At 41.4% G+C, this 20,794-nt stretch overlaps 2 protein-coding genes across 2 annotated transcripts in view; both read left to right on the top strand.

Annotated features, from left to right (window-relative positions):
- The first annotated feature begins 128 nt into the window (after positions 1 to 128).
- On the top strand, positions 129 to 9,315 carry LOC129364928 (suppressor of tumorigenicity 14 protein homolog). Its single transcript, XM_055037879.1, has 19 exons — positions 129 to 209; positions 1,396 to 1,585; positions 1,696 to 1,820; positions 2,697 to 2,764; positions 2,856 to 3,049; positions 3,128 to 3,223; positions 3,392 to 3,611; positions 3,699 to 3,841; positions 3,991 to 4,088; positions 4,238 to 4,347; positions 4,580 to 4,713; positions 4,910 to 5,014; positions 5,230 to 5,340; positions 5,424 to 5,537; positions 5,651 to 5,770; positions 5,856 to 6,039; positions 6,122 to 6,393; positions 6,479 to 6,615; positions 7,343 to 9,315. The coding sequence occupies exons 1-19, from the start codon at positions 129 to 131 to the stop codon at positions 7,508 to 7,510; spliced, it is 2,670 nt and encodes an 889-aa protein (XP_054893854.1). The 3' UTR covers positions 7,511 to 9,315.
- A 1,431-nt stretch (positions 9,316 to 10,746) lies between these two features.
- flt1 (fms related receptor tyrosine kinase 1) overlaps positions 10,747 to 20,794 on the top strand; it is a 36,883-nt gene continuing 26,835 nt past the window's right edge. Inside the window, 4 exon segments of the mRNA XM_055037707.1 lie at positions 10,747 to 11,013; positions 13,237 to 13,333; positions 14,865 to 15,070; positions 19,008 to 19,132. Of these exon segments, the coding sequence (XP_054893682.1) occupies positions 10,956 to 11,013; positions 13,237 to 13,333; positions 14,865 to 15,070; positions 19,008 to 19,132 (486 nt within the window). The 5' untranslated portion in view covers positions 10,747 to 10,955.

Raw genomic sequence — 20,794 nt, 5'->3', positions numbered from 1 at the left:
TTGTTGTGTTTTTTTGCTCAGAGGAAGCAACAGTGGGGATTTCCTCTCTTTCCCTCCCTCTCTCCATCGTTTTCTATGTCTGAGGTATTGTTGCGAGTCACCTCTCTGGAGCTAAACTGGACTGTGCTATGTGGACTCTGCCCCAAAGCAAAACTTGTGAGGTGTACTGTGTCTCCGCACACGGACACTCTGGCTGTCCAGCTACACAGGTAAGCCATCACTAAGAACCTTTCTCTGCAGATGAAAAAAACTTCCAGAGACATTTTGTACTCTGGATGTCTTTTCTTATTCTCATTCTGTCACTGCCTGCTGTTGATATTTAACGTTGCATTGGAAAAGGAATCATATTTACAGCCCGTCAAACTAATTGAACTGCATTTAATTGTGAAATCCATAGGGGTCTCTGCCTGTGACACTTGGACTGAGTGCTGACATTGCAGGCCGTGGGAAAGCAGAACCATTCAGGCATGCTTTCCTTCCCCCAGAGAATATTACCAGGTCTTAAATGTTTTAGGAAATCATTAGAGTGTAGAGATCGACATTGTTGCAGTCAGTAAATCACCCCCTGTACGGTCATAAAATCTAGTCCTCATTGATTTTGAGGTTCCTTTTTATTCACCACTCTCCTGTTATGTTCAGAAGTCAATAAGTAGCAACATTATTAGATATTAAACCTGGTTTCCAGTGTAAACAAAAGCAAAATTGCAAACTAATTACAGGAGTGAAGGTCAGAATAGCTCAGAATAGTAATAGTCGTTGCACAACAACTGACAACTTCTGGAGAAATTTAAGGTTCCCATCTTCATCCCGACATGTAAACCAGGAAAACATTAGAAAAGACCCTAATATGCTGGTGCAGGCAAAAAAGAAAAAAGTCAGAAATATTTCTGTTCAATTATTTAATTGTAAAATTAGTCCTATAGCCTGGCAACAAGCATCATGCATAGTGACTGGATGAAACTGAATCTAGTCAGCCTCGATTACAAAATAAGAGCTGAAAAGACAAAACGTACGGTTACTGTTCCAGTTTTGAAAAAATATGTAATTCACAGTATCATCAGTATACTAATATTTCATGCCCTACATCAGGTGTCAACGTAGCTCTCAATAAGAGCTTCAATCAGCCCAGAACCGCTGACCAGAGCATCGGTTCTGCATGTTTTATGTGTTTGCCTTATGTTGTAGCTGTGGCTTAAATGGATGGCTGACTGACAAGCTTCTGCATCACTTGGTGACATGTAATCATTTGAATTACAGTGGGTTTACCCTGAGGACCAGTGTTGAGAAGCCTGGACTCACTGCCTTGTTCAGATCATTAAATCATTTTATGGATCCTATAGTTAAACCGTCTATTTTATAAGATCTCATTCTCTGTCATATATTTTACCCTAAAAGAGAGATGAAGAGGTAAAGCAGTCCACCGGCTCACTTGACCCCTCCTTGCCAAAGTCTGTGGGTCCGGTGGGACAGAAGTCGGAGATCCAGACAGCGTCACCGTGCTGTTCCCGAAGGAGGCTTGTGTTAGGCCTCCTACCGTTTTTACCTTTCACTGCTGCCGTCACACTGACTATCACCTATTTAACATGTGAGTTTAGATTCTGACATTTAATCAGACCTCTCCTGAGTCTTGAACTGTATTTCTTTTTAATTTCACTCCACATCAGTCTCATATCTCCAGCGTTCCTGTCTCCCCAGCTCCGTCTTGCTCGGTGTTCTTCCTGGGCAGCAGCGTAGAGTTCCCAAACCTGACCTTCTCGCTAGAGCTGACCGACCCCACCTCCCCTCAGTTCCGCCTGCAGGCTCAGGCTTTGGACCATTATGTAAGTGGAAATGCTGAGCTAGTCTGTTACTGCATTCTCTCTGAATCGCATGTGGTTTATCTTCTTTTAATATGCTTCATTACAACACAGCACCAGTGTTTTAATGTCACTTTCAAAAACACTGCTGCCCTCTTCCTCTCCTCTCTCCTCACATTCTTGCTTGTGTGTCTCCTCCTTATCTTCTCCATCCTCCCATGTCTGTTTTTTTGTACTCTTCCCTTCTGCCTCACTCTGTCTCTCTCTGTGTCTCTTTCTGGTGGTGTTAAATGTAAAGCTGAAACAGGAGCTGTGCATAGTGTGTGTGAGTCAACAGCACCCCGAGGGACCGGGTCCTTTCAGGGGCCGAGGACAAGCCTGGCATTTGTGAGGCTCGCGAGGCCCGGGCAGCGAGAGTGAGAGGAAGAGCAGTCCTTCAATAAAAACATTGTCTGAGAAGCTTTCAGACAATTGGCCCCTATGTGCGCAGCACACTACAGAGAGCGGATGAACCAACCGGGGCAGGGCAGTAGGGCAAGGTGGGATGACAGGAGGACAAAGATAACATCCGGGGGCCAGGGGTTGATTTTTGGAGCAAAAGGTCAGGTTGATAGAAGGGAATTCCCAAACTCTGAATCAGCCTAGTTTGGTATTTATGTAACCTCCTGTGAAACGAGGTAATATTTCAATGTTGTTTACAGACTATATCACTATATAGGGATACTGTCACTTATTATGCTGTACAAAAGTACAAAAACACCCTGTGTCATTTTCTCTCCACTTCATGACTTCTTTGTGTTGATCTTGAACACAAAGTCCCAACAAAATAATTAAATCGTGTTTGAAGCTCCAGAAGCGGTGAAAAGGTTGCATGACCACTTCTCTGTTTCTCTAAAACAGTTCTCAAAACTCTACGACTCTACCCCGTGGAGGTCTTACTACCTGCGCTCAGGAATTACTGCCTTCAGGTGAGCCGAGTCTAAAAATAAATCCAAGAAAGAATGAAAGCATCCTCCTCATCTAGAACATCAATCGTCTCACTTCCTTTTTGTGGGGCAGTGAAGGAGAGGAGGGGCTCGGTGTTTTCTACTGGAGTAAATTTTCAGCCCCCCACAATGTGGCCCTGGAAATCCAGAACTCCAGCCCAGAGAGGCTGCAGCGGAGGCTCCCCGGCACCAACAAGGTGGTGCGGTACAGCCGCAACGAGCAGCACTACTACTTGGAGCAGGAGGACGACACGCTCCCTCTGCTGGGTACAGCTCGTTGCTGCATGTTGTGGCAAAACCTTTTGAGCTGCAAGGTTTTTTAGATTGCTTTGTGTGTCTTTGCAGACTTGGACTCTGACGATTCTGATTCAGAAGACAGAATAGACAAAATGAAAAACCCAAATAGCATCCAGGGAGGAAAATGGCAGCTTGGGTTTCAAGGTGAGGATTGTAGATTTCCTGTGGAAAAATGGCAGGAAGTCATCTCTGCATCTTTTTAAATATTTCTTTTCAGTTAAACACCCATGAACGATCCACAGAAAACCTTTTCACCATCACATCACCAGTTGGGTTTCATCTGATTCATTTCATTCTTCTGTCACTTTCTAGCAATATCTTTTGATCTCTACGCTAAATATGGGAACAACCGAACTCTGAGTCTTGTGAGTCCCAAGAAGCCATACTACCAGTGGCGTCTGCGCGTGCCCTCGGGTCACGTTGTGCGTCTGGTTGTCCTGACGCTTCAGGGTGCCACGCCTGGAAGCTGCACAGCCCACAAACTCTCTGCCTATGACTTCCTGCTTCCTTTGCAGAACAAGATCATCGCCAGGTTTTGGAGCGTTTTGTGATTTTGGACATGTGTTTTCAGACTGTATTTTCATTGGCCTCATCACAGAGAAATACTGAACTGTTTCAGATGGTGCGGGCTGCCGGTTTCAGGCTCATCTCCAGTCATGAAGCTGACCTCCTCGGGGAATGTGATGTTAGTTACCTTCTCCTTCAGTAGGCAGAAAGATGGAGCAATCTTCAAAGCTTACTTTCAAGCCATCCCAAAAGCAGGTAGGGCAGGTAGCTCAAAGCGAGACCACATTACCTGATGTTTCTGGGCTACCTTAGCTATTGTTTCATTCCCACTTGTAGAATAGCATTTGATGTTGATGTTGCTGTTAATTTGGTGAACTTCCTCATGTTAACGTCGCCCCCTGCAGGCTGTGGAGGCTCAATTTCTTCATGGAACGGCTCCATTTCCTCACCTTACTACCCCTCCTTTTATCCTCCTAACGTAGACTGCACATGGACTCTACGGGTGAGCTGAACATCGCCGCTAATGCATTCAAGTTTCAGTATAGATTTAGAATGAAGCAGAGAGGGAGGAAACCATCCCTTTGTCTGCCAGCTCAAACACATTCCAACCTCTGAATTGTAATGTTTGGACTTTGCTGTTTACTTTACCAGGTGCCTGTGCCAGGATATCTGATTTCGATGACAATCGTGACTTTAGACATTCAAGATTCCTCGTCGTCTGATAGCTGTGAGAAGGACTGGCTGGATGTTGCAGGGGTTAAGTGAGTTGTGAGGACAACTCAGATCAGAGACATTTATTTACACTTTTCAGACATTTGCAAACAAATTTAAACCACACTGTGAAAACTTCCTTCCACTACATAAATACTTACCGCTTTTTAAACGACCATAATGTGACAAAATCTGGACATTTTTGAGGATTGTCGTTCTTTAAAATGTTTTATGTACTTCATGGTTTTTGTGACTGATGAACATCTTACTGGTCACATCCAGACTGTGTAATCCCCTGTCAGAGAGCGGCAGAAAGAGAGTGTACTCCTCTCCTCTCTCCATTCACTTCCACTCTGATGAGTCTCTCACCAACAAGGGCTTCTTCTTGCTGTACCGAGCTTTCTCTCCAGAGGGCAGTAAGTCAGACTGGATCCCTTCACTCCACAATACATGTTTGTAACAGACTGGGGCAAATTTCAAAACATTTTGCACAAACAAAAATGTTATAAAGATCATAAATTCACTTTGCTATTGTTATTTATTAATTTTATTGTCATCAGTTTAGCAGAGTAAAAGAAACCCTTCTCAAGTTTCACTTGGTGTTTTTCCAAGCTTGCCCTCGCCAGTTTCGCTGTGGAGATGGACGCTGTATCCCTCTGAGGAAGGTCTGCGACAGAGTGAAGGATTGCTCAGATGGACGGGATGAAGCCAAATGCTGTAAGCGTCACTGAAGGAAAAGAAAAGAACTACACTTTGAACAGAAAAATGTTGCCTTAAAGTGCGTCAAACTTTGGTCCCAAACTCCAGTCCTCTGGTGTCCTGCAGCTCTTAAATGGCTCCAATCCTAATGTTTAACTGAAAAGCATGTTTTTGTAAAGTCTCATGAAAATTTGTCTGGCTTTTGTTTCTGCACCTTAATGTGAAACAATCAGCATCCTGCAGGCCCGGGGAAGTGCTGTGTGGGAACGGTCAGTGCAAACCTCAGAGCAGCCAGTGTGTTGGTCAGAGCAGCTGTGCAGATAGCAGTGAGGAAGGCAGCTGTGGTGAGTAGGCACACTGACCATGTCCCAAAGAGAGCAGGCGCTTGTTGTTTTTGTTTGACTGATTTTGCTTTTGTGCTTTGCAGGAGTTAAATGCTACCACGTTTGTCCCAACAAGGTGTGTTTACCGAAGTCATCTGTGTGTGATGGTGTGATCGACTGCAAAGACCGCAGTGATGAACTGAACTGCACCAGAGCATGTGAGCATTTGTGTCAGCTCTGCTGTTTGACACCCACCATATTTCGAGGAATGAACTCGAAATATGGTGTCAGTTCGTTCATTTTGGGGAATGAACTGACTCATTCTCTTCAGATCTGAAGAGTTGCTCCGTGGCGTCCTATAAATGTGCCAACGGAAAATGTGTCAGCAAAATCAACCCTGAGTGTGACGGGGCTAAAGATTGCTTCGACGGCTCTGACGAACTGCGCTGTGGTACAGCTGATGACTTCCCACTTTTTTCAGATTTGTCATAGTAAAGATGGAGTTCTTATTGATCTTTTTTTTTTGTTTCTGATAGGGTGTGGCACCAGGCCTAAAAAGCGGACTAAGATAGTGGGGGGGTCTGATGCTGTGATGGGGTCGTGGCCTTGGCAGGTCAGCCTACAGATGGAGCGCTACGGCCACGTCTGTGGAGCCACGCTGGTTTCCAATCGCTGGCTCATCTCTGCAGCGCACTGTTTCCAAGACTCTGATGCCATTAAGTGAGAAAGACAACAGAAAAGCCCTCGCCTCATCTTTCAGCCTCACGTCTACATGCTGCATTGCTGCTCGTTGTGTCTGCAGATACTCTGATGCTCGAGCTTGGCGGGCTTACCTCGGCATGCGAGTGATGACCCGGGGAAACCACGGCGGAGCGACCAGACTGATCCGTCGGATCCTCCTCCACCCCCAATACGACCAGTTCACCTCTGACTACGACATCGCCCTTCTTGAGCTCAGCGCTCCAGTTTTCTTTAATGACTTAGTGCAGCCTGTGTGTGTCCCTGCCTCCTCGCACACCTTCACCACCGGGACGAACTGCTTTGTCACGGGATGGGGCGTTCTCATGGAGGACGGTAAGAGCTGCTCAGCAACTGAACCTTAAGATGACGGCTACAACTTAAAGTTGTAACTCTTGTTTTTTGTTATTATTATTTCAAGGTGAACTGGCGTCTCGTTTACAAGAAGCTTCAGTGAAAATTATTAATAGAAAAGTCTGTAACAAGCTATACGATGATGCGGTTACTCCCAGGATGCTGTGTGCAGGAAACCTGCAGGGAGGTGTGGACGCCTGCCAGGTTGGTGAATTTAATAAAAAGATCTGAGAACAAACCCTTGATCCTGACAAATCATATTATTTACATTTTAGTGACAATGCATTGTCTTAAGCTGCTCTTTTACATGGCATAGATTGTAAAGGGTTATCTCTTTCTGGATATTAAGACCCTGTACATTGTGTCTTTGAGTATGGTCCCAGTACACACCACATCGCTAAGAGGTTTTGGCAAGAATCTGATCAATTCACTGGAATTATATATTTTTCTGATCAAGTCAAGGGCCTAATGTACTATGATTTATCAGAAAGTGACCTTACCTCTCAATCAATTTCTCAAAGATCAATAAAGTATGTTTGTTCTAAATCAGGAGTGTCTCGTTTTGAAGCAGTATATTTTCACCAGCTAATTCTAACTAGCTGTAAGTAGATGTATTTTATTTTGACTTTTTAACACTAAACATGTTAAATTGTAATTGTTAATTGTAATTGACCATGTGACCTCTCGTTGCTTCTTTAATAAACCATTGTACATGTGAATCACTTTTGAAAACAGCAAACGCAGCTGATCAAGCTGATGCACAACAAAAGTTACATAAAATAAGAGAACATATGTGAGTAGAAATTACGGAACAAAGCAAAGTGAATACATTCATAAGCAACTCAAACAGTGTAACAACCTGGTGGATTTTTTTAAAACCAAGATTAGAAAACTTAATATTATCTCCTTCATGTGTTTTTTGATTCCTCAGGGGGATTCAGGAGGTCCGCTGGTGTGTCTGGAGCGAGGAAGACGGTGGTTCTTGGCAGGGATTGTCAGCTGGGGCGAAGGTTGTGCGAGGCAGAACCGCCCCGGCGTCTATACCCAGGTGGTCAAATTCACCGACTGGATCCGCCAGCAGACCAAAGGTCAGGTCTGACAAAACATGAGACTCTGACGAGGAAATAACTTCAACATACTGACGACACATTTTTGTTCAGTCACTTTTTGGGAATTTGTTCAGTGCTGCAAACCAATCAGAATCCTCACAATCTGCAAGAAACAAAATGCACAAACATTTATTGTATACTTGATTAGATTGGCAAATGAACTTAAAACCAGGTACCATAAGCACAACATCAAAATGTTACAGCTAGTTTTTTTTTGTTTGTTTGAATGGGGTTTTGTGGAGAGGCTAAAGTAGTCAGTATCTTTCTTGCAGATAATTTTCTGAACAACCTGAGTTTGCAGAAACTTTACTGCAAAGTTGCAAAGGAGTTCCAATTGTATGTCTTTGTTTAGTTTGTATGAAAAAAGAGTGCTATATCTGAATATGGAAGAAATTTCTCACTACTCAACTTGTTTGTAAGAGTCCATGTTGTCTCGTTTCTTATTGAAACCTTACGCCTCGCTGGCGTTCTGATCAGGATAGATATTTTCCAGTGAATACAATCTACATTGTTTCTGTCAAAATCTCATTGAAGCCTATTTTCATGATCGTTGTCAATTCTCATCTTGTCAATATTCAAAATATGTTTTTTTTCCCCCCAAATTAAAGGTCATTTCTTGTATTTAATGTTAAAAAGTCGTCACCATATGTTCATCTATAGATTCGTTTGGGTACTGTAATGTCACTACAATAACTAATGTACTGTTTTCTTATGTATTTTTTGTTTGTGATTTTACAGAAACTTGAAAAACTCTAACAGCTACATTAACTTAAAATCAATTTCCTCCGTGTTAGCTTTGATTGGAAAGAAATTCAAAATACAGTACTTCGTGGAAACATTATTTTATTATTTATTTACATGTCTTGAAAATGAATATGTCGATAATTATGAAACTTTGCTGCTGCATTTGACCGTTTTTATTCCAGCAGAAGACTGTGATGACCTCCCCACAGAACCCCACATGAAATGTCTAAATAGTCCCTAAAACTTTGAATTTGTCGTGCGTTGTTACCGATTACGCTGCTGGTCAATTTTTAGCGATGATAAAGAAAATAATTTAAAGTTATATGCTAAAACATATGTAGCTCTCAATCATTTAACAGGGAGGTTGTGACAAAACCTCAAATATATTGGAATACATGACTGTAATAAATAGTAACTTTAAATGACTTTCCTACACAATAGCCAAGATGCTTCGTTTGCATGTTTTTGTTGCTTAGTTTATGTAACATGAAGCTACTTTTGCCATATTTGTAATCAAATGCATCTCCTACAAGCAAACACCTTGAGATGGAAACAAAAATTCCAGCAGATGCTCGGCTCTTATATGGAAGAGATTTATCATCACTAGGCTTGTTTGTAATGCACAACTGTCTGTTTCTTTTTAAAACTTTTACACCTCACTGTCCCTCTGACACAGGTGATGGTATTTTGCACTTGTCACCTGAAATAGTGTCTGCCCAGAGAGAGACCTCAGGGTAGACGTTTTCCAGTATAAACACTACTCTCCATTCCTTTTGATTCTATCAAAATTAGATTTTTTATTACAAATTGTTTATTCACTCATATGTGGAAAAAGTCGTCTCCATATGTGTTTAATCTACATTTGTCTGCGTACTGTAATATTCCTGTGTACTGATAACTTCCTGTACTGTATATTTGTTTGTGCATTGTGTATATGTGTACCTGAGCCATAGCTACATGTTGACCATACTCTGAAAATGCAGGAGGAACTCGATAAGAAGAGCATGTCTGCCATCCTGAACCTTATTTTATCTTTCAAAACAATAATTAGTTGCTGCTTAAAATGAAGTAAAATCAGAAGTGAAACTCATGTCTTTTGCAGAAAAATGTTTTCATTCGCTTTTTCTTCTTCTCTGGTTTTTCAACTCGTATCAACTCGGTCTAAGGTGATATATCTCAATGAATTTAAACTGAATTCAAGTTGATTTGTTTCATAAACTCAAACTCATATAGATCCCTTCCATGCAGGTTGATGTATTCCATGCATTTATTTTAAAATGTTTTATGCTCATAGTTTATAGGTATAGGCCCAAAATTTACCAGAAATTGAAGAAATGTTATGATAAAGCATGCAAGACTGCAAACTTCATGATTGTCAAGCAGGCAGTTCCTGAGTTATACGGGATTCATTTTGGGGATGTCATTTTTGAGAACTCTCCTAAAAATTTCCAAAAACATGGCTGTGGTAAAAAGAGGTTAAGGAAACGTCTGTTTAGTTAATGAAGTAGAGCTATCAGAAATACCTCCCTGTTTGCCACATGAGTTAATCAACCTGCGCAGGATGATCACATTCCAGGTTATGATAGTGATGTCCTTGAAAAAGAGCACTGATCTCATAAAATCAGCAGCTGCTTATAAAATATTTTAATGGTAAAAGCTGCTTCAACAGAAAGAATGTTGCAGGATTTGATTAGGACATTTTGCCTTTTATTCTGTGTTAAAAACAGTCCATTGTACATTTACCATTTTTCACAAATCTCTCTCAGGCTCATTTGAGATTTTTTAAATTTTATTTCCTCCAGCTCAGTTTTTGCTGGGCAGCTTTAATTTGAATAGTGTTTTTTGTGAGACTAAATAACTTCCGCCGTGATGAAACATAAAACCGGGCCAGAGCTCCAGCTGCTGCTACTCTGACGGGCCGCAGAGCGTGGTCAGGCGGTTCTTCAGCAGCCGGATGCTCCTCAGCGCCGACTTGTGATGACATCCGTGTTTGCAGGACCATCTACGTGCAGTTGGCGCTTGCGCTCGCATGCATGTGGCACTGATTTTATTTTTTTTTAAAGGCATTTTCCGTTTGCAATGTGAGAAACTTGTCTGTCATTTTGATGATTGAGGAAGTGAATCGCACATTCCCAGTGCCTACGTGCTGCTCAGCCCGTCGAACCAATCAAGGGTGCAAGATGGGAACGCAGAGCAGGTTCATGACGCAACCTGCACGCATAATAACCATCATAATCAGGTTCCCTAATACAGACTGGGTAGAATGCGATTTTAAGTTAGCTCAATAAAACTGACTAATTTAGATGCCATAATATTTTCTCATCAGCACCACACTGTCCACGCAGGACTGGGAGGATACTCCTTTTGCGCGCAGTGGGTGTGTCAGTGGACGTAACATAAGTCCACCATCCGGTGACCGCAGTGTGGGAACAATATAAAGTAGCAGCACAATCCAGAGCGATGGGAAAAAGTTCCACTGGAGTTAAAAGCTTGGCGTCCTGTTGCGTGATTTCCCACAGCCAGCCTCAGGAAACTCACCGTCTCCATTCACTGACGCATCAGTCCTGCATGAGCGCAACAGCCTGCAGCGCTGCGCCGCCGCCGTGGAGGGAGGGTAACATCAACAGCAGCAAGGATAAAACTTCTTTTGTGTGTTATATATGAGCGCTTGCTGCGTCGGACTCCACAGAAATGATGCATTTTATTCTTGTCTGCCTGTTTTGTGGATTGTACGGCGCTTTTGGAAAAGGTGAGAGGATTCTTCACTTTATGTTTTAAGAAATAAGCAGGGGAACCACTGGTCATTATGACATATACACGATACATCTACAAGATACATCTACGTGGCTAACGAAGCTTTACGCACAAGTTTAATTGAAAACAATCAAACAAAACAAAAAAAGACATAAAACAACATGCGCACCGATGGAATAACCTGCGTCCAGATTTATCATCCATTTGAGACACTGGTTGTTCAGTCTGAGTAGATCGCGGCTGTGAGCGCTCTCCAGTGAGGAGTGTTTGGATGACGAGGACCCCTGCGCTCCGGCTCCTTGCGCGCTTGGCCCCAACTGAATGGAAACAAAAGCGCGTCCATTCCTGGGTCTATCGGTTTTGATATAAAGGAAAGAGGGGTCACGATCACCCGGAGGTAAATAATTACAGTAGAGCAACGAGGGGATAATTTCATCCAATTTGCCAAAAAGCCGATGGGTTGTTTCTGCGCTCAGAGAATCTCTGGAGCGCAGAGATCCTCTTTGTCATTGCAAAAAGTTAATGACAGCCTAATGAATAGATAGATAAATATGGAAAACGCCAAAAATAATTAGTTTGCTAAGAGAGGACATATTTGGAATTCAGTACGTTTCTTGTAATTGATGTAGATGCACAGATAATGCCATTTGACAACAAATGCCATCTCCGGACACTTTACAATTACTTGTTGCACATCAAGGTTTTTACTTCATTTTAAGCAGCAACTAATTGTTGTTTTGAAAGATAAAATAAGGTTCAGGATGGCAGGTAAATAATTTCTGAATACAGAATCGAATCAATCAATACAATTCAGTGGAGACAAAATGAACTCATTTAAATATAAGAAATATGTAGAATAATCAGTGATTATTCTTGTTGTTATACTTCAGGAAGGTTTTTAAATAAATTCAGCTCTTCAGAAGAGCTGAATATATATATATATATATATATATATATATATATATATATATATATATATATATATATATATATATATATAATTTTTTTAAGTTTGTGATTATGTGTCCAAAATTATACTGATGTATCAAGATTACATTTCCAAAAAGTTTCATTATGACATGCACATTTAACACAAAATGCAAGATATTCAAAAATAACACAAATACTTACAATATAAAGATGAGTAGCGAGCAATTTTCTGTAAAGCCTTAATTTTACATGTAGACAGGTAGGAAAACAAAAACAAAAGTTGTGGAGCCTTATTGGTTGATTATTAACTTTATTATTAACTTTCTGACCTAATTAAAAAAGGAAGCAACTGCATATTTCAGATTTCTCAAGTGGGGACTTTCCAGCTGAAAGTGCTAGGAAACATAACACTGTGTTTACCCTTGTCAAATCATTCTCCTTTTCTTGTAGGCTTGTTGTACATCAAATGTAACATTTCTCAAGTACATTAAAGATCCTAAAAAAAGGTGGTTCCATGCCTGATGGCATCAATATGTTCATGGTCTAACTAGGTCTAACTATGCAGTAAGGCATGCATGGCAAAAAGATCTCTGTGATTGGCCAATTTTAGTGGCCTGAGCAGATGACTTTCGTTGACTCATTGGGACTCCTTCAACTCACCCCTCATTGGGAAAACGAACACTGAATTAATCACAAGCGGTTTTTCTTAGTTTCTTTGGTCTGGATGCAGCAGCTGCATGTATGAAAAGATGTTTGACATTTAGTGGAAAATTTGAAGTATGAATATAACTGCCAACAAGCCTCTGGCCAAAAGAAAAAGAAAAAAAAAACAGGTAGGAGATCACTAACTTTCCCTTCATCGTGCTTTATGTCATTGTTTGTTACCCCCACACACTCATCACACGCAGAAACCCAAGGAAATAGTACAGGAAGTGCTTGCATTGTGAGTAACACTAAAATGGAGCATCCACTGGGAACAATTGACAAGTAATAACTCAACTAACTGCCTTAGAAGCGATTTGGCCACTAACAGAGTTACAAGATGGTTGGGATTTGGGCCAGTGACGGGAGGCATCTATTTCCGAGTGAAGGATGGATGTTTCCCATGTTCTGAGGAAGGAAGGGTGGACAGACAAGTGTCTTCAAGTCTAATTAATACATGCATGACATCAAGTGGAGAAAATGTTTCAGATAACAGGAGGGACATTGCTTAAGCATTTCCACATTACCTGCTTGATTGGAGAGCATAGAATCATGCTTCTCTCGTTTCTCTCTCTAACGTCTGCAGGTAATGAGCAAAAGATGAGGTTCAGCGTCCCGGTCCTGGATGTCGAGAGTACACAACTGGTTCTGGAGGCCAACAAAACTTTGGCGCTCAAATGCAGGTGAGTTTCAGGTATTAGAAGCAAAAAAAACAAAACAAAAAAATGGGTAACTGATGTGGAAAAATGATCTCAAAGTCACCAACAAAACCCTGACCTGGATAAACATGATCTCCTTTTTAAGACTTTAGATTCTGAAGTACCTTTAAAACTAACTTTATTTCATTTATGTTTATTGGGTAAATGCTTAGAAATTTACCTGAGTCTTTCTGAATTACTGCCCTTATTGTTCTCACTATTTCATTATCAAAGACATAAGAAACCAGAAATTTGATCTTAGAGAAATCCTTCAAGAGTTTTGAAGGTCCTGTTAAAAAGTTGATGCCTCTTTTGGCAATGTTCTCTTTGCATCTTCATTTAGCTTAAGAAGTAAACTAAATGAAGCTACCAACAAATTTGGGACTTTGACCATCTTAACACAACTCCAACCTCAGAGGAAGTGGTTCTTTGCATTGGACGTTTATTTAAACTGAAGCTGATGATTGCTATTTAATAAAAGATCATTAGTGGTACCTGGCTACTTCGTCCATTTACCATCTAAATATCAACCCAATTTAGGCATGGCAACATTATTTTGGTGCCATTATCTTTGTGCAAACTCAGATCAACTGGTTCTGGAAGCTGAAGATGATAGTTTGTATATAAGAGACTTTCATCATTATAAAGCAAGTTTTAAGATAAGGCTACTGCATGTACTTTAGCTGTCTTTATGTTTGCATGGGATAATTATTTGCATTGGAGTTAAAAATGCAAATAATTATTAACTAAAACTTGACCTGAAAGTGAGGTTAGAAGTTCTCATTAGAAGAACAAGCAGCACCACCTAAAAGATAATGTCAAGTCTCTGTTCCATATCCAAAATGGCTGAATTACATGTGTGTTTCAACTGTAGCTCATTTGTTAGCTTATCTGATTGTGAAATAGTTTCTTTTATGTTTGAAGACATAAAATGGGAACAATCCACAATGCATAGGAAACGGGGGGCAGTTGTGGTGCTTCAGTAATGAGCTTTCTATGAAAAGTGATAAACGAAACTTGGATTGTGTTTATAGTCAAGAAAGATATAAAAGTGAGGCACTGAAAAGAGCAATGTTTTTTTTTTAACTTTGTCAAAAATCAAAAACCCGCAACATTTTTTGGTTGTCAGTAAATTTTTCCAGTAGATTATAGTGGTGCCACAACTAAAACCTGCGTGAAAGTGGTTTAATAGTTTGCATGAACCGCTGTTTTTGAGACCCGACTTGTTTTAAGATGGTAAAAGTTCAGTTTGGCCTCTCAGAGTAGTCATAGACTTCAGTGTCAGATTGCAGCTAATTATTTTTTCTTCCAAATGAAGACACACAGAGAGTTGCCTACTACCCAATTGAACCTCTCTTCAAAAATCCAAGCCTCATTAATTTCAAGCACACTGAATCCAAATGTTCCTCCTTATCAGAAACCTAGCCCTTAGAAAGAAACCATTCTTAGAAAGCAATGAGGGACAGATGAAAGTGTTTTCTCAGTAAAAACTGATCTTGGTGTAATGTCTGTTTAGGGGTGACCGGGAGCTGTCCTGGGCGTTCCCTGGAGGCTTGGACCGAGATCAAGTGAAAGTGGTCAACTCTCGTTGTGGGAAAATGCGCCAGCACTACTGCAGCCACCTGCGGGTCAGCCGCAGCCAGGCCCGGCACACCGGACTTTACCGCTGCCGCTACAGGCACCAGACCCAGAAACAGCACTCCGTCTATGTATATGTCACAGGTAAGACAGAAGGTGTCCATGATTTCATATTTAGCAGCTTTTCACCATCTCGAGGAAACCCCTCGCCTCCTCTGGCCTATTGTGTATTCCCTCAGGTTAAACAGGATGTAGTGTGTGCTAAATACAGCCCAATGCCAGAGAATCAATTATATCTAAACTGTTTGTCTCAACAATACATCCTCCGAGATGGTTCTGGCGCAGTTTCACCCCATTCCTCCCCGGCCGCTCCTCTCTCCTCACAGGCCCAGCTCCCTAACAGCTATATATAAAACCTTTTTTACTTTCGTTTACGTGCTACCTCGTGGCCAGGAATAGTCCAGCTGCTGAAAGACTCGGGGCCCTGGGCAGAGTTTCCCAGGGCATCAGCCTTATCTGCTCTGGTCAGCCTTGCTTGGAGCATCCTGTGCTTTGGGGAGGAGGGAAAAGGCTCAGAGGGGGAGGGGGGACTGGGAGGAGATGTTGCTGTGTCTCTCCAAGGTGGCGGTGAGGATGTGTGTGTGCATGTGTGGAACTGATGAGATGAATGCCAGTGATTCGGTGGTATGCAGGGGCAGAGGAGGCACGATGTCTGCCCCGGTCCGCTCCTCCCTGTCCTGGAAGGTGACGTTGCTCAGCTCAAGCTGGGCTCGATGCCAGGGTCACGGGGCATGCTACTGTTTGGCCAAAAGGACTCTTGGGGGTCGTCAATCGCTCGGGTCACCATGTCCATTAAGCTTCAGACTTGGCCTGCTGCTCTGTTCAGACGTTGACTCCCTCCTCAAGCCTCCTATTAGGAATCAAAGCGGGAGAAGGAAGCGTTCAGTCTTACTAGTCCTTAGGGTACTTTTGTTCGAAGGTTCAGAGATTTGCTTTCCTTGAATAACACCCTATGGTCACAAACAATGCTAGCAAGTAACACCCACACCTTTGAATGGCAAAGAATTGTGACCGTAGGCGAGCTGAGAAAAGCGGAGCAAACACAGAGAGGCTGTTTGATTGCTTCTAAACAATCTGCGTGTTTATTGTTGACAGCATGCAGTCATTTTTCAGAATGGGGTTTCGATGAATGGGTGTGGAGGACCGAGTGTCTGCTTGTTTGTTTTCAGTTATTGTTAAAATACTTGGAAGTCCATGTGTGATTGTTTGTGTGTCTCAGCTATTTTTTGCCCTGCTTGATAACAGGGCTTCATTTTATGAGAAATTAGAAAATCTTTCACATTTCCAGGTAGTCAGGAGTTTGAGGCATAATTCACAGATTCCCTGTTTAGGTTACAATCTTATTTCTGCAATAGATGGGTCTGTTGGGTTGCCTAAAGTAACATCTAATTCAAGAGCATCCATGACAAAAAAAGAAAGCGCAAAATTATTTTCGTAGTTTGTGATTATTTTTCCCTTATGAAACAAATGGAACATGCAAGAAATGTTTGCAGTTAAAAATATTGTCAATCAGAAAAGGGAAGTGGTGTAAAAAGCAAAAATGTCAGGTTCTCAGCTTTTGTTTTCAGTGCATGGGTCACACAGGAAAACCAGCACCACCTCCACCTCTGATTAATTGCAAAATTATCAGCTTTCCTCCAGGTAACATCACAATGCAGACTTGTTCCCAGATCTAAATGTTCATGAAATAACATTCATTTACTAAAATCCCAGCTTTTTTTCGCTATTATTTTTTTTATTATTATTATTTAAATAAAAAAGGAAAAAAATAAAAAAGTTTTTTTAGATTAGATATAAAAATATTTTTTATTATTATTATTTATCTTTTTTACTTTTCAGAAGATAAAAAATAAAATAATTAAAATAATACAACTCTTCCTCTTTCGTTTCTTCTTTTGATTATTGTTATTATTATTTTTGTTTTTAAATAAATAACTGATACCCTGACATAACAACCAAATCTCTGATATTATCTTCAAGGATGGCCAAAATGCACAACAAAACAATTAAGCTTACAAAATGGACAGAGTTGGTTTTCCAATTCATTTTAATTCAACATCAAAAAACACAGTTAAATCAGGACAGTACAGAGGTAGAAAAAAATAATAAAAAGAGCTCCAAAACATCCCAAAAAAGCTTAACGAAACCACCAGAAAAGCTAATTAAACAAATGACCTTAGCCACAGCCAGAAAATTCATAAAAGATTAACGTTAACAACCCTTAGACCACCCCCAATACAACAAATCCGAATCAAACACATAAAAGGGAAGATTAATAATAATAATCCAACAGAAGAAATATTGAGAACTCACACCCAGACACTGGAAACACAAAAAGAAAGAGGAAAAGATCACTCAGATCAAACTCCACATGCACCCACAACGTGCACGAAGCACTACAAAATCAACTCCGAGCTTGGTCCCTGATTCACAGGAAACCTTCCCTTCTCTACAAAACCAACAGTTGAAGAAATCCTAAAAACCAAACTCAAACCTACAAAAATAGCGCCCAAATCTCTTTTTATCACCCGCAATCATCAAGGCAATAAGTTCACCAACTGGAATCTTATTCCCAAAAAACCAATACTCGTTTCAGGGTATTCCAGCCTTAAAAGATTACCATCATCTGCAAACTCAAACATACAATTAGACATTTAATTCAGACATACAAAACACATCCTTAAAAAAACCAAGACCTCCAACAAATTTAGGATAATCATGTTATCATAATAAGGACTACAAGGACCAGAGACCAGACAACAACAGAAAAACTCATCACCTCCCTCCTTAACACACCCCAGGACACCTTCCCATTTGCAGATATCTGCATACCACTCCTCAATGTTTCAGACGGACTTAACTTTATACATAAACAAAAGGAGATTTTAAATGGTTGATTATTGTCGTCCTTTTGTTTAAGACCTATGTATATCTGTTGTGTGTGATTAGTTTATAGTCTTCTAGTTCTTGGAATGTGTAACCCGGGAGGTTTGTTTGTATTTATGGGGAGGGGAATGAGGGGTTTGTGTTAGGTTTTTATAATAAATTCTTAGATTTTGGAATAAGAATTTGATTAGGAGTATTTAAAAAAAAAAATTTAAAAAAATGTCTTTCATAAACTTTTTGTTTATGAGTTTGGGGAAGTTCATTTAGCAAGTTTCGGTTTAACATGGGAGCTAAAACTTATTAGAAGTATTAAATTTAAAAACCCTTATTTCTCAATTACTTCCTTTTTATGTATTTATGAGGAGGTGAGAGCAAAAGACCGAGATTACGGTAGAAAAGAGAGATAGATGCTCAAAAGTTTTTAGTTTTGCGGGTGTTATGGTGTGGAATAGGAAGGTTTTGTTGTTTATGGGTGGGTATAGATTGTGGTTACATCTGAGGCTTCAACAGATGGATGATCGAGGATCTGGCTGTCAACATTTAAGATCAGAATTGTTTTAAGACATTTGAAATCCATTTTGGTTTTAGCCGCTCTGAGATTAGCAGCTAGCCAAGATTAAAGCTTCAATTTGAACTTTGAGGTGAAAATGCAAACACCAGTCATAGTAGCTTTTTACCCTGGTGTTCCAGCTTCCGAAGTAGCATCTTCTTGCTCCATGAAAAAATGGGCAATTTAATTAGGAGCTTTGTTGCAGAGGAAAATATTTCAACAGGTGAATTTGGGAATAGTGAGATAAGTAGGTAGTGGGGCACTGTACCTTAAAAAAATGTGACATTTCTTCAAAAATATGGCATGCATGTATATTCAGCCTTCTTCAGTCTCCTGCCATCCATTGAATTCAACCCAAACGATTCACCCTGTGCATCATTGAATCTCAGTAAAAAGAAAACTTTTCTGTTCAGATTTGTTAGAAGCTTTTACTGCTGCTTAGACTCACATGCTATGTAATTTTAGTCGCCTGCTGCTTTCAATTTAGCTTGTTTTTGACACTGTGGAAGCAAATGTTTTTGTGCTCACATTGTAAGTTTCTCATGCCCGCCATGTGTGTTCCTGACCGCAGTGTTTGGGTTTCAGACAGCCGGCAGCCATTTGTGGAGCACACCGACATGAGCCCAGCCGTGTTGTACATGAAGGTGAGGGAGCCGCTGGTCATCCCTTGCAGAGTCACCAACCCCAACATCACCACCACTCTGGTTAAGGTCAGTCACCTCAGTATGTGGACATTTTGCCAACTTGGACTCTCTTTTAAGTCCCTTTCATCCCATGTCACACTTTGTCCTCTTCTGCTCTATCACACCCGTCGCGCTGTGTGAACATCTCAGTTTTTCCATCAGGGTTTACATTTACACACACACACACCACACACACACACACCCCCACCCCCCCCCCCCCCCCCCCCCACACACCACACACACACACACACACACACACACACACACACACACACACACACAATACACTATCCAGTTGTTTCTCCTCGCCCAGATCATTCACCACATTGTTCTTGTCTTGGCAACCAGTTACTATCAGGCTTGCGTGTCCATTTGTTTGCGTGCATTTGCGGATATGTGTGAAAGTGTGTGCGGATATGTTTGTGAGTGTTGGCACTTGACCGCTGAGTGAAGAGCGGAGGGGGGTTGTGAGTGTAGAGAGAAGTGCTCAGAGTGCTTGTTGTGTGCATGAGTGGGTCGCGTTCCTGTGGACGGTGCGTGTTTTCTGCCCCATGCCCGTTTTTTCACCGATGACTTCCGATCAAACAAGAAGTGCGATTCGCGGGGGGGGAAGGGGGGGTTTACCCTCTGGAAACAGGATGTTGGCTTTGGGGAAGTAGGGATGAGAATTGATGACTTTCTCCATCTGATGCCTTAAACAGATGGCAGGACTGGCAGAGGAAGCTGAGGTGACTACTGTTGACCCAAGAGGGCAGGCTATTCTCTTCAAGCACAGCACTAAAAGTAGCAAAATCTGATCTAAATAATCCCAGTTTCTACTCTTAGCAGACCAATAATCACACAGGAGTGAGGAGCAATAATGTTCAGCAGAAGGTTAAGGCAGATTTCTCAGCTTTAAACATTAGCATGAGAATAGTTTCATCTACTATCTGAAAAATGTTCCCATTGGAACATTGGGAACAATGTTCCCATTGGAGCACCTGATCAGAGCAGGTGATCTGATCAGATTTGCTCTCTTGCATTTCAAATGTAACTTTATAGGGTTGTGGAAAAACTCCACAGCCCTCTAGAGATGCATAGCAAACCAGAACCAGAAGACCTTAGTGTCTTTATACAACAACAATGTCTTTTATTTTGTTCTGCCATTGAAGAACCAGAGAAACGTCAAGGTTTTGGTTTGCAGGAAATGCATCATCGGTCCCTGCAAGTCACACTCACAAATACACACACATGTTTTTGTCCTGCCTCCATCTTCTGACAAAGTATTTGAAACCACAAAGTGATTTGTCTAAAAATAACTTTCCCTGCCTCCCCTGTGCTTCGCCGGTCTGAACCAGGAATGTCTTCCCTGTCGCAGCTTCTGGAGTGTTTTTTTCCTGAAAGGACTTTGCACTCTGCCTGTGCCTCTGCTGTGACCCTTCTCAGCATGAACAATGCCCAAGAGGCTCTGCTCTCTCACTTACGCCGTGAAAAGCCGGGCCTGGGACATTGAGGTTGAACCGAGGTTCCAGTCCAAATGTCTATATCCTGTAGTAACAGGATGCAAGGAGATGGACTGGAGTCACGTTTCACATATCCTGATGCCTTTTGCTCCTCCTCGCCATCCCTCCGCTCCAATCTCCATCCTCCTCTCCATGTACAGTACGGGTGAGAAGACGGACATGAGAGGGGCACAGAGGGCACTCGGGT

This window comes from Poeciliopsis prolifica, unplaced genomic scaffold, assembly GCF_027474105.1.
Source record: "Poeciliopsis prolifica strain line A6 unplaced genomic scaffold, Auburn_PproV2 SCAFFOLD012, whole genome shotgun sequence".
NCBI lineage: Eukaryota > Metazoa > Chordata > Actinopteri > Cyprinodontiformes > Poeciliidae > Poeciliopsis > Poeciliopsis prolifica.
Note: the sequence above shows the minus strand (reverse complement) of the source record. Positions and strands in the feature narration are given on the sequence as shown.

Bases quoted from the DNA above. Each gene is read 5' to 3' on its own strand.
- LOC129364928 (XM_055037879.1), top strand. From the start codon at position 129: ATGTGGACTCTGCCCCAAAGCAAAACTTGTGAGGTGTACTGTGTCTCC. The intron at 3,050-3,127 runs GTACAGCTCGTT...GTGTCTTTGCAG, and splicing joins CGACACGCTCCCTCTGCTGG to ACTTGGACTCTGACGATTCT. The intron at 6,394-6,478 runs GTAAGAGCTGCT...TATTATTTCAAG, and splicing joins GGGCGTTCTCATGGAGGACG to GTGAACTGGCGTCTCGTTTA.